This window comes from Neopelma chrysocephalum, unplaced genomic scaffold (assembly GCF_003984885.1).
Source record: "Neopelma chrysocephalum unplaced genomic scaffold, ASM398488v2 Primary Assembly neopelma1_26, whole genome shotgun sequence".
NCBI classification, from domain to species: domain Eukaryota; kingdom Metazoa; phylum Chordata; class Aves; order Passeriformes; family Pipridae; genus Neopelma; species Neopelma chrysocephalum.
The window spans coordinates 6,159,127-6,172,119 of NW_020897695.1; the positions used below are offsets into that span (position 1 = coordinate 6,159,127).

Sequence of the window (12,993 nt, forward strand, 5' to 3'; positions counted from 1 at the left end):
TTTTAAGTCTGTGGGATTTTTTTATTGACAGTCCTTTGGGCTGAAGCTGGAAATAAAATGCAGAATGTTGAAATATTTCTCGTTGGTTCAGAGGGCTGTAATCAGTGCTAATCACACATCACATTTCTTGAGTTCTGAAGTGCTCCCAGTTGCCAGTTCTCATGATAAAAATTCCAACAGTAAATCGGTGCTAACAAAGCTCAAGTACCTGTTCCTGTTCAGTAGCTCCATCTTTAGGGGAGGGAGGGGAGGATGATCTCTGGTGCAACTTGCAGTAATGACAGCATGTCAGTAGGTTGCTAATGTACACATAAAGAGGTGATTCCTTGGAGTGGTGGCTGAGAGTGCCCCAGAGAGTCCTTTTCAGTAAGTTTGCACAGTTAAGTTGGTGTCTTTCCAGAGGCAGAGCTTCCTGTCGAAATACAACACTCTTCCAGTCTAATGCACAAGTGGTAGCTGGAGAGTACTGAGTGTCCAAATATATAGACCTGCATAGGACAGGGACAAGTCATTAAGGTGGAGTGGGATGCCAGAAGTGTTCAGGATAGAATGGCTTTTACTTTAATTTAGTACTGATCTTGAGCTGCACAAGGTTTCATGTTCTGGGGAGAAAAATCTTTCCCTCATGGCTGGTGCATCACTTTACAGAGAATCTGTCTCCCTTTACTGCTTTCTTACATGCTTTCCTGCCCCTGGAAGCATGCTTTTAGTCATAGCTTCACTATTGTTGAATTATCTAGCACCAGCATATTGTGAAATTTTATTATTAGTCTAATCTGAAAATAAAATTTTAGGTATGATAACCAAATTAATTCCCTTTCTCCCTCCCAATTCCCCTACTGTCAAGAACATGTTCACCAGTACTGTGAAGAGCAGGGAGAAAAAAAGCATGCCTCTGATCACTGAAGTTACTTTGACAATTTATGTTTTTGCAACTGTATTTCTATTTGTAACACTGTTATTAACACTTAGCGATTAATCCGGTTCCCTGCACCTTAATCAAATGCATATTGTCATGTATATATTGAATTTACTGGATTGCCGTCCCTCCCAAGTAGTACTGCTCCATAATTGTTATATTATAAAGAGAGCCTGTTTTTATCCTTCTGTCTTATGGTAGCTTTATTAAAAGAATGGGGACAGAAGAGCAAGGCTGGTTTTCATTATATTAGGAATGTTAAGATCCATTCCCTTCAGAACCAAGGGAGAAGAGATTTCCAAAGCCATGGTACATCCATGATGGAAAAGGCTGTGTCAGCACCTCCCTGTATGCAAAGGGAGTTTTCAGTTCTTGCATCTTAAAGATAAAATACTACCATAGCAGCATAGAATGAAAGAGGCAGCAATGGAGTCCTAAACCATTAATGGCTTTATTGGTTGAGCTGTACTTACATGACATATGGTACACTGCAGAATACAAATTAGTAAAACTAATTTTCCACAAGCAGATGTTTGAGTTCTGCAACACCTTTAGTTTGTCCCACTCGTAGTGAGCTGCTGGTAGGTTAGGGAGAATCTAGAGTTAGACAAAGCTGATTTGAGAAAGTGCTGTTTTAATTCCCTTACAAAAGCTGTTCCACAATGCAAATAATGGGGTAAGTTCACGTAGCCTCATTTTAGAAATCAGTGTAGCAAAATGATAAAAGTGTAGAAAATTCGGACATTTAAGAGCATCATTATGTATTTTTCTTCCTTCAATTATACTATGAGCCTTGGTTAGCAATAATGCAGGAATATATTTTAATTTTAAAGAACACACAAGATAAATGAAATTAACATAAGTCTTTAATTTATTTAGTATGGTCTTTAACATGGTATAGTTTTATTAAGACTGAGAAGGAAGAGCCATTTCTGAAATACAGTAGGAAATTGTTCCTTGAAACTTAATTCTTCTGTTGTGTTGATAGTGTAGTATGTTTGGGAGTAGTTCTGGGCAATGCTACTCTTCTGAAGGCCAGGAGAGAGAGGCTGGAAACTATGCCCCATCCCTAGTTTCTCTGCTTTGCTAAGCAGTCAGGAACACTGATAAGTCCAGGTAAGATCTTTGAGATTTTGGAAGCATTCAATCTACTTTTAATCCCTGTCTCTACTTCAGGTTGTGTATGAAGAGTAACACTGAAAACTTTTTTCCATATCATACTTGAAGAATGTAAGAAGTCATATTTATTTGAGCTGTAATCATATTCCTAAACAATTTTGTTTTTTATCTCTTAGTGCTGGCCCCAAAGGTGACAACATTTATGAATGGAGATCAACTATTCTAGGACCTCCAGGTTCAGTCTATGAGGGAGGTGTTTTCTTCCTTGACATCACATTTACACCAGAATATCCTTTCAAGCCTCCAAAGGTAAGAGACCCGTAGCTGATGCCTTAAGTCATGAATGCCCAACAGACCATTGAGTATCATGCAGTGTTAATGGAATGCAGCCCATTTGAAACCCATTCTTTTTAAGAACAAACTCAAACGCATTTCAAACATTACACAGGTTTCTATTAGCTAATGTTAACAGCTTTTCAAGTCCTCTTGATCATTATTTTGGACCTTGTTTTCTTTTTTCCCTGCTTCTATTCATAAGACATCCAAAGCAATTAGTGCAAGCATTGGGACAGGACTGGGAAATTGAGAAGTAAATAAATTTGAGGAGAGGAGAAAGGCTACAAATACTTGTTTCTCAAACCACTTGGGTACTGTAAGCATAAGTTACGTGTGTTTTGGCCACTAAGGTAATATTTAATTAGTCCGTTTAGTTGGACACTTGTTCACCTATTTGTACAGTAACAAACTTTCTGTAGGTGTATTATATTTGTGAAGCTCTTACCTTCCGATGTGTTTGTGTTCCAGTGTTATAAGGCAAATACCAGTGCAAGTGAATGTTATCTTGTGGTTCCAATACTTGGCCACAGGAAGAGTGTTAGGTTACCAGAAGAGGTGGTTGTGTATACACTCAGTGTTTGCCTTGTATCTGAAAGCATTTATGTGCATGTTTAACTTTCTGCTTAAAAGTTGTTTGATTCATGAGATAAACGCCGACAACTGCCCCATCTTCAGACTTTGGTCTAGTCTGCAGTAGAAAGGATTTGTCATAGTTCAGGCCATCAGTCCATCTCAGCAGAGACAATGCTAATTGGTCATGCAAGACAAATTAATACAAGCTTGCCAAATTAAAGAAACTTTTTGACTGTTTTTCTTAGCATAACTTGAAGGTTTCTGGTAGTATCAACAGGACCTTAAATTCCACCCTTAAGATAGGACTCTGATTCACAAGCAGCATGGTCCACCTTGGGGCATGTCTAGTGCTTTCCTACTGACATCTGTCCATCCCTTTTTGGAGATTCTCTGGCATCACGGATGGTTCTCTTGGGTTAGAACTTAATTCAGTTTAGAGTAGTTTTTCTTTTTTTTTTTGTTTCATTAGTTTGCATTGAATAATTTATTGTCCAACCAACTATATGCAATTTATTATGTCACGAGCCCAGTACGCATTTAAAGAGGGAGCTTTTTCATTCCTATGTGTGCTTTGTTACACCTTTGCTTTCTGTGCCACAGGTCAGAAGCATTTATCACCCCAGGCTTATCCAGACTCATTGCAGAACCATGAAATGGTTTGGGTTGGAAGGACTTTAAAGGTCATCTAGTTCCAGCCTCCTTGCCATGGGAAGGGATGCCTTCCACTAAACCAGGTTGCTCAAAGCTCCATCCAGCATGGCCTTGAACACTTCCAGGGATGGAGCATCCACAACTTCTCTGGAAAACCTGTTCCAGTGCCTCACCACCCTCACAGTAAAGATATTCCTCCCAGTATCGAATCTAAATGTACCTTTTTAATTTTAAAACTGTCACTCCCTTTCTCTGCCCTTGTAGAAAGTCCCTCTCCAGCTCTCTTTTAGGCCCTCTTTAGGTACTGGAAGGCTGCTCTAAGGTCTCCATGTAGCCTTCTCCAGGCTGAAAAATCCAACTCTCTCAGCCTGTCTTCATAGGAGAGGTGCTCCAGCACTCTGATTGTCTTCATGGCCCTCCTCTGGATTCACTCCAACAGGTTCACATGCTTCTCATGTTGGGGGCCCCAGAGCTAGATGCAGTATTCTAGATGGGGTCTCATGAGTGCTTGGGATTGCCCCAAGACAGTTACAGGACCTTGCACATGGCCTTCTTAAACTTCTTGAGTTTTGCACAGGCCCACCTCTCTGTATTCCTCCCAGACTACCTGTCCTTCTTCCACCCTCTGTAGGCTTCCTTTATGTGTTTGAGCTTGTCCAGGAGCTACTTGTTCAGGTCTCTTTGCCTTCTCTGGCAGATGGACTCCATCAGTGCCCAGCAGACAAGGTTTCTCAAAGCAAGTCCCATGGTCTGAGTAGCCAAACACCCAGCTGGAGCATCAGTGTTGTAACCATTTGTTGATTCACCAGATGCAACTGGCCCTTTTGAACCCTTTCCCTTTGACCAGGAGGATTGATAAAAAAACTACCCAGTTCTTTCCTGTTGCTCCCAGGGCTCTGTAATCCTTCTTGACACTGCCAAGACTGCTCCTGGCTGTATCACTGGTGCCCAGGTGAAACAGCAGCAGTGGATGATGGTCAGTGGACTGTACAGGGCCTGGAAGCCTGTCTGTGACATCCCCGTTATGAGCTCCTGGTGAGCAGCACATCTCTCTAGAGAGTACATCAGGTCTGCACACGGGTGCCTCCGCAACTCTTCGAAGACTCTCCTACTACTGGCACCTGATGCCTTCTCTTAGTTGCGCTGGTTGTTACACAGGGAGTGGATGGGGCTGCCTTACCCAGTTCCATGTCTTTCCTGATGTCATGGATCTTTCCTCTCCAATCTCAGAGCAGCAAAGCAATTCTACAGAGGCACGTCAGGCTTTGGGGGGAAGTCTCTTCCTTCTGCAGGTCCTTGCTGTGGCAAGCTTCATTCTTCTGCATTATTGGCCCCCCTCCCATCCCTGTGTACTGGTGGGAATGTCTGGCTGCTTGGCTGCACGCTGTGGGTCCACTGCAGACTGAGCCTGGAGCCAGCTGTCCAACTCCTGCTCAGCAGCCCTGGTGCCACACAGCCTTCTCACTACCTCCTACAGCTCAACCACCTGCTGCAGGAGGTCCTCCACCTGGGCACACCTTTTGCAGGCAGATCTACTGCCTGTCCTGCCCCCGGAGAAAGGTCTCAGCACTGCCTTGAGCCTGAGGTCTGCACTGCAGCCTCTCCCTTCAGTAGCTCCATCAGAATGGAAGCATCTGCCAGTGCAGACGCCCCAGGCAGAGCTGCAGCCTTTGCTCTCTGAGTGCCCACATTCTGCCTTGAGAGTCAGGTAGGATCTCTTACAGGACCATATTGTAACTACTGGTGATATTGAGACAGCCTTATATGCCGAGTTCCCTGATGCAGAACTAAATATACAGTTATGTCATACAAGCTCAGCTGTGCTTTCTGCTCTGTGCTTCTGACAGGAATCTCTTTATCTTTGGATCTAAACCCTCACCCAGATGAAAAGAAGGGTGGGATTAAAAAAACGAACAAGCACAACTTAATGAGGCTTTAAAAGGCTAGTGGCCATTCACTGTATTGTAGCAGTCTCATTTAAATGGAGTCTTTCATCTAGCAAAGTCCAAGTTGGTTCACAAACCACGTATATGTATGGAAATAAAATACATATAGCTTCAGTCACATTGAGATGGGATATAGGAGAAAGCATAGTGGTGCTCTAATAGAAGATACATGTGCTACATGAGTACTTCAGGTTTAAACGAAGAGCCTTTCTTTGCTGCTTCTGTGTTAACATCTACACTAGTGTTAATAAATGGTAATGTGGAAAATATAATTATCCTCTTGCTCTTGCTTTATTCCTGCTATTTTGTTGATTTCAGATTGTCCCAACTACTTGCAGTGACCAGTAAATACTGTTTGTGGGTTATCTTGAAGTGCTAGGCTAATCTAATTACCATAGCCTTCCTTTATATGTCTTTTAGGGTAAGAAATAAAGAAACAGCTAGTTGAAACAAAACGCAGCATATCACTTCGATGATAAGCACTAGCAGAGCAGGAATTTTAGAACAGAGTAGAATGTCATTTTAAAAGCCTGAAAGAATGTAATTTTAAAAGCCTAAAAGCTCTGAAAAGATTAAGCTCTCTAAAGAAAGAGGACTAGTTTCCCTTGAATCTTCCTTGGTAAGCCTTGTAAAATCAGTGGAATAAAACCTCTACTGCCTCCTTGAGTCTTTGAGGACAGTCCCTGCTGTGGGCTGCCCGGTGGTGAAGTGCCTGTATTTAAACACATTTCATAACCTGAAAATGAAATGTCATTAAAGGATTTACTTTCTTAAACAAAGCAAGGTGAAAATGGTCATCCTGGCAGGCTTCCAAGCCCTTAGGAATATGTATGAGAGAAGGTGTTGAGGCATAACCACTGTTGACAACTGCTGTGTGGCTGATGAGCATCCTAGAGATGTGTGATAAAGGGTATACAGGTGCAGCCTTTGAGGACTGGGTCTAGCTGCAGCTGAGGGTTTGATTCAGTATGTTGGTGCAAACATTTTTGGAGAGTCAGAGGACTGTGCTGTAAGTGATATTAACAGATTCCTGGAAGGATATAAAGAGGGACTGCACTCCTATACTTGAGGGTGAAGAAATGAAAGGTCTTAAAATTTGACTTGGAAATACATTGCACAGTACAAGGAACTTCAGTGGGAGAAATCTGATGCAGGGACAGATACTCTCTTTCATGTCCTAAATATGTATAATGGAGTTCTTTTGCATTTATTGAGCATTCCATACACCACTTTGAAGATTTTAGTGTTAATCTGTTCTCTACTTTTTATGTTTTCTCATTTTGTGTGGTATTCTGGTTTTGCCTATGTCTGAGATAGCAATTGAATCGGGCACATACTGGGTGGGCCTGGATTTAGGAGAATCCAATAAACAAGTATAATTAGAATTTTAGAGTTCAGTACCTGTACTATTACAATGGACATTTTCCCAAGAGTTATATTATAGTTGTATTAGATTTCATTTATTGAGGTGAAAACAGTAGCTTGTGTTGACCTGGTGTGTGTGCTTTGATCATTTGTATTAATAACCTCTAACCACTTCCTTCTACCCACTCCTATTCTGCTACTTGTGTAAATTAACCTCTGCTATCACTTCAGGGTAAGGTCGAGAATAGCTTCTTTTATGTCTTTTCAAAAGCTGTGCTTAACTCTGTGTAGTTATTGCATTAATGTAATCTCAGGTGGGACATTTCCAAAGGATTGTTCAGTTGTACTATATTTTTCTGCTATTCTACATGCTGTTCTCTTTACTACCTTCTAAGTAGCTCAGTTTCTTTTGATTTTGGTCTTAATCTGCTAGGTTTATATGATTTTTTTTTCCTCTTTAAGGTGTAATGAACATTTACTTTAAATATTTTTGTTTGTTTTCAAGAGGGCCTCCAATTTCTCACCCTCTTCCAGCTCCATTCGGGTTCCCTGCATGGCTGACTTTTGTACCGTCAGCAAAAATTGTAAATGCCAAACAGCTGGACTACATGTTTCTAACACGATCCCAGTTCTGACTTGCTGCTTTAAGTGAAAACAAATTGAGATTTTTCCCCCAGTGTTTTGATAGAGCTCCTCTAGCTGGAGAAAACTGCTTTTGGTGCCATGGATATATCCCTTAAGAATTATATCTTACGGTGTGTTAAAGAACCAGCATGTTCTGCCAATATATGGGAGTCCCTTCTTTTGTTTTTGCTTTCCCTTCTTTCATGAATAATAATTAAAAAGTAAGTCTTACTTTTAAAGGCAAACAGGATTCATGTTTTGCTCTCAGTTATCAGTCGACTGGACTGAGAGACTGCCTACAGAGTATTCAGCTTTTGTGCTGAGCATCAGAATTAACAACTTTCTGTCTTTACAGATTAGAACTGTTGACCTCTGGTAATTTGGTCCTTATTGTATCTACTTGGAAATACTCCATGCTTCCCCTTCTGGAAGTGTTTAATCTGTCAAAATTCTTACCTCGTTTACATTTAGAGTCTTCTTGGAAGGAGACCAAGGATGCAGGTCAAATAGAGAAACACTGAGCAAGCAATGGGGCTGGGCTGAGGGCTGAGGGCTGCTCAGCAACCCAGGGCAGAGCCGTCACCAGCAACTGCAAATGCCACGAACTTCTGTTTTGCCCTGAACAGTGTGGGTTGGGGCAGGTACCGCAGAGGCAGGTCCGCCCTCTGCTCAGTCTGATGCACGTGGACTTCCACATGACTGTAGGGAGTAATTAGTGCTTTTCCTCTGAAGATTAGATGATCTGGGAAACAAAGGTCACTTTGCTTTCTTGTCTGCTATTATGCCTCTAAGGTTCCCTAGGTAGAAAGCAGCAGGGGTTCTTGGTTTTGGAGTGGCAGCTTGTTGCAGAAGGTGTGGGAGGATGACACATCTCTGCTCTCTTGCAGTCATTTTGCTATTCCCACCCATAATGTGCTAATGTGCAGGGATTCGGGGTTTCCTTCGCTTCCTGTTTTAATCCAAAATCCAGGAAGCTCACAAGAAACAAAGTATAAAGTCTCCCTAAATGTGCAGTGTGGGTGTCTCCTGTGTGACAAGTAACTGCTTTTGCAAGTCCAGAAATAGCCTGTGTGCTCTGTGCATTGGGAGCATTCTTGGAAACACTGCATGGATTCAGTGCACAGGGACACGGCAGGCCACCAGAGTTTTGTAGCTGTGTCACCTCACCTTGTGTCTGCTTCCCAAACCGGTGAGAGCGAGGGTCACAGGCAAAATTTTTGCATCAGAAAGGCAGTAGAAAAAATGAAGGTTGACTGGCAAGTTTTATGTGTAGGCTGGTCTCATGTCGAGGTGAAGCACTACTGTGTTCTTGTTACACTGCAGGCTTACCAAGTGTGTTTTGTAAATACCCCCCTGACCTATAAACAAATCATAAAATTTGCAGGTGTGGGTGTGGATAGCTGACAAATTTTGAGGATTTAGGGCATGAAACCACCAGCCTTTATTCATCCACATAATCCTAATCCATGTAAATTCCACCAAATTTGTTGTTGCTGTTCATCTAGTGAGTCAGAGTAAGGCCTCTCTACAGGTCACATTGTGTTCTTCTGAAGATGGCTCATGGTGCTTTTGTTTTGCTTTCGGGTAACTTCTGTGGTAAGCTGTCTCGTTCAGTCACATCTCCCAGATTTGAAAATAGGAAAATCCAACTAACTTACCCTATTGCTGAGCTCTTAAAAGTGATGAAAGCTGTGATTTCAAGTGCCCTGGCCTGTCTGGGGGATTTTACAAGTCCTTGGGAGCCCAGCAGGAGAAAAATGCTGGTGTTAAAGCCCTGGGCCCCTTTGCCACTGTGACCAAAAAGACAAAAGGTAATTTAAAAAAAAAAATTAGCCCCCCCACATCCTGGGTTTTGCAGTGGCTGTGGAAGTTGGCTCCTGAGACTGTTACTCGTTTTTAATTTAAATCAGGCTCTTTTTGGTTTCCACCGCGAGAGGGCGGCGGCGGCCCGGGGAGCTCGGCGGTGGGTCAGCCAGGGGCCGCTGCTTCGCTCCGTCACATTGTACCGCCTGTCCCTGCGGCACGGATGCTCATAACCCTCTCTTGCAGGTAACATTCCGGACAAGGATCTACCACTGTAACATTAACAGCCAAGGCGTCATCTGCCTGGACATTTTAAAAGACAACTGGAGTCCAGCATTAACCATTTCTAAAGTTCTTCTCTCCATCTGCTCCCTCCTCACAGACTGCAACCCGGGTAAGTTCCCTGCATGGCCACGCAGGCTGCCTGCCACCTTGCACCCCTCCTGGCATCCAAATATTACATGGCCCTCATCTCACCCTGATTGCTTCAGCCAGCTCCAGCCAGCATGGCTCCAGCCAGCATGGCTTCAGCCAGCATGGCTCCAGCCTCCAGAGTAGCAGGTTTCCCTCTCCAGGGCAGACGGAGAAGGGCTGGAGGTGGTGGAGGTGATACACCCAAACAGCCTGCTGTTCACAACTCCTCAGGCTGACCCAAGAGGAAAGCAGTGGTCCTTCTCGTGCACATGAAAACTTCTTCCCCTTCCAAACCCACACTGGGTTTGGGTGAGGGTTGAACACTCTTTGCTGGTCTGTAGGGTTACAATAATTTGGTAATGGAACTGGAAGAGCCACAAACGCAGTTCTGAAAACAGGGGATTAGCCTCTTACTTTCCATCATCCATTTAAAGCCAGTGACCAACTATACCACAAGTAATTGTCACTGCTGCTCTAACCCACCCACTATCCACACCATTGAAGAGGAATAGGTCTTGGTTTTCAAAGTCAATTTTACAGGTTGTATTTTTATATATCTGAAGATCAGAGAAACACCAGATTTCACACTGTGTTATATATGCTGAACTTATTGGAACCTCTTCTTGAGATCTGATCTTTCCTAGAAGGCAGGTTTATATTGATACAAAGACATTTAGCAATGAGTGTGTCTCAGGTGCTTTTAGAGGGAATAAAATAAACCTGAAATGCATGAATTGGTAAAAGTTCTCAGTAATGCAAATTATGACTGATTATTGTCTCTTAAACTCCTTAAAACTTTGTTGACATTTCACTCTGTTAAGTTATAGATTAGTACATCACCATAAATACACAAAATCAGAGAGGATACAGACCATCAATTCAGTATGTTTAGATTGTTACAGTGAACCTTATCTTGTATTAAATTCACAGTTCAGCTTTTTTTTAAAGTTTTTATTTGGTAACTTGTCTAAAATAAGCAGTGTATTTCCTTTTCAGCTGACCCCCTGGTTGGAAGCATTGCCACTCAGTATATGACTAACAGAGCAGAGCATGACAGAATGGCCAGACAATGGACCAAAAGATACGCTACATAAATTGGATTTTTGTCAAACTCTTACATTATTCGTCTGTGATGGAAAGAGCTGCTTATGAATTTGAAGGGGGGGGGGGGAGGGTGCTGGTAAAGAGTAGGGTATTTCTATAACAGATTTTATTCAGTCTTTTATTTCCTAAGATTTTGTTGTTGTAACTTAAGGTATCTTGCTACAGTAGACAGCTAGGATTGGGAATAGCATACTTTAAGACTGTAATTAGTTCAGCAATATTAGCTCACATATAGTACCGAGAAGAATGTAAACTTCTTAGACTTCTTTGGTTTTCAGTTTGCTTGCAATATGTAAAAGATTAAAACAGCTTAATTTTGTACAGGTACATAGGTTGACGTTTATGTAAAAGTCCTTTCAAGACTCTACACACTGTTTTTGCTTTTTGTTTGTTTTGGGTTTGGGGGATTTATTTTGTTCTGGGTTGGTTTTGGTTTTGGGTTTTTGTTTTGTAAAAAGATGTCGGCATTGTTTTCCCCTGTGGAGGGCACACTGGTATTTAACAAATCCTTTTTAAAGACTGTCATCTCATGATCTGTGATATGGAGAGGTGGATATATGGCCTCATATATGAAAGGAGAAGTAGTTAATGTATTATTTTATAAGCCAATCTATCTTTGTGAAAAGAATAAAGGATTTAATCAGGACTTATGGTAACCTGTAGTGAAATACCTTAAGCTGTTTAACTGTAAGGTGTGGAATAGGAGTCACTCAGTGGATTGGTTGTATGTTGTGGGCTACTTAAGTCTGCATTTGTTACTGTGCTAATAAAAAGATGTTTAAAAAAAAAAAAAGAAAATATTTCTGCTTAGTCCGTTGCTTTCCCATTTTGCCAGAATGGTGTCTCTCAGTACACTTTGAGGATTACGGTATGGTTAAGGACAAGGGAGATCTGCAGGTGAGTGCACTGACTGCTGCTATTTTGGGAAGACGGTTCTAGACAACCATACAATGAATGACAGCATAAGACCTTCGCAATTGTTCACTGATTAAGTGTTGTGCAGGGGCATGGCCGTGAGGAGGTAACATACCACAGAATCCATGATAGTTACTTTTTAGTGGAAGTTTTCACAGCATTGCCTCTTCAGGAGTGGCATGTTGTGTGAAAGTACAACTGGAAAAGTGTAAGCAGTCTAGAAGGGAAAGAGGCAGGAGGTAAAAGGAAGAAAAGAATATCTTGATGCTTTTCTGATGGAGTGGTCTATTTGGACTTGGAAGAGGAGAAGGAATCGTGTCCTGGTAAGCTAGCAGGAGACACTGTAAAGGAGACTTAATCTGTAGATCTTTTAACTACCTATAAAGATTATCTCCTAGAGACATGCTGTTTACATTGAGGTGTGTAGCAATAGGGCAGTTAGTTGTGGATATGGCATTTCAGACCACTCCCTTAAGGTAAAGGCCGGAAGCACAGATTCATTTTCACATGGCGAGTACTTCACCTTGTGAAATTCTTCTGGGTGCCACGTGGTCATCTGCACTCTCAGATTTGGGTTGGTACTTTAAAATAAATTCCATATATATTTTATTGACATACTTCTCTTCCTATCTAGATACATAGCCAATCTAACTTGGTCCAAAGTAAGCTGTTAATTAGAGGTGCCCTTTCCTTGGCTGGGTGGCTGTGGGTTGTAGTACCATAACCTCATCAGCTGAACTGCAGTCTTTTGACACAATGTATGTTTAGGTGTATGAGCTCCCTCAGCTGTTTGGCTGTTTGGTATATAGCTACATCACACCAGGAGCATCTCTGGCCATCTTTCCCTCCTCTCCTTTACTGAGTAAAGATGTAAATGGTTAAATCTCAGTAGGTTTTTGCCAGCTTCTTGCTTTGTGCTACCAGGACATGCCAAATTAATTGTTGTAGCTGGTGAGGGTGACTGATCTGTACAGTGGGTATTCAGCAGGATAGAGGTTTAAGAAGAACAGAGAAAGATAGTACAATTTACTAATTTATTTTTCTTCTTTTTAACAATTTTCCCCATTAGCTGGTGAAGGGACTCTAGCTTTGCAGAAGGTAAGTGATCCCAGTGACCTAGAACAGGGTTTGAGTCAGTGGAACAGTAAGAACAAAATAGGTGTTCTGCCCTTTAACTACTACATTATACTCTGTACTTTACTTATTGACCCTATGCAAAACTGT

General features: G+C 41.9%; 1 protein-coding gene across 6 annotated transcripts in view; it reads left to right on the forward strand.

The window, feature by feature from the left end:
* Positions 1 to 11,647, forward strand: part of UBE2E1 (ubiquitin conjugating enzyme E2 E1) — a 46,616-nt gene extending 34,969 nt beyond the window's left edge. For all 6 annotated transcript variants that reach the window (XM_027675380.1, XM_027675379.1, XM_027675378.1 and 3 more), the window contains 3 exons: positions 2,215 to 2,347; positions 9,583 to 9,730; positions 10,747 to 11,647. In XM_027675380.1, the coding sequence (XP_027531181.1) occupies positions 2,215 to 2,347; positions 9,583 to 9,730; positions 10,747 to 10,844 (379 nt within the window). In that variant the 3' untranslated portion in view covers positions 10,845 to 11,647. The remainder of the gene's footprint in view (positions 1 to 2,214; positions 2,348 to 9,582; positions 9,731 to 10,746) is intronic.
* The last annotated feature ends 1,346 nt before the right edge of the window (positions 11,648 to 12,993 follow it).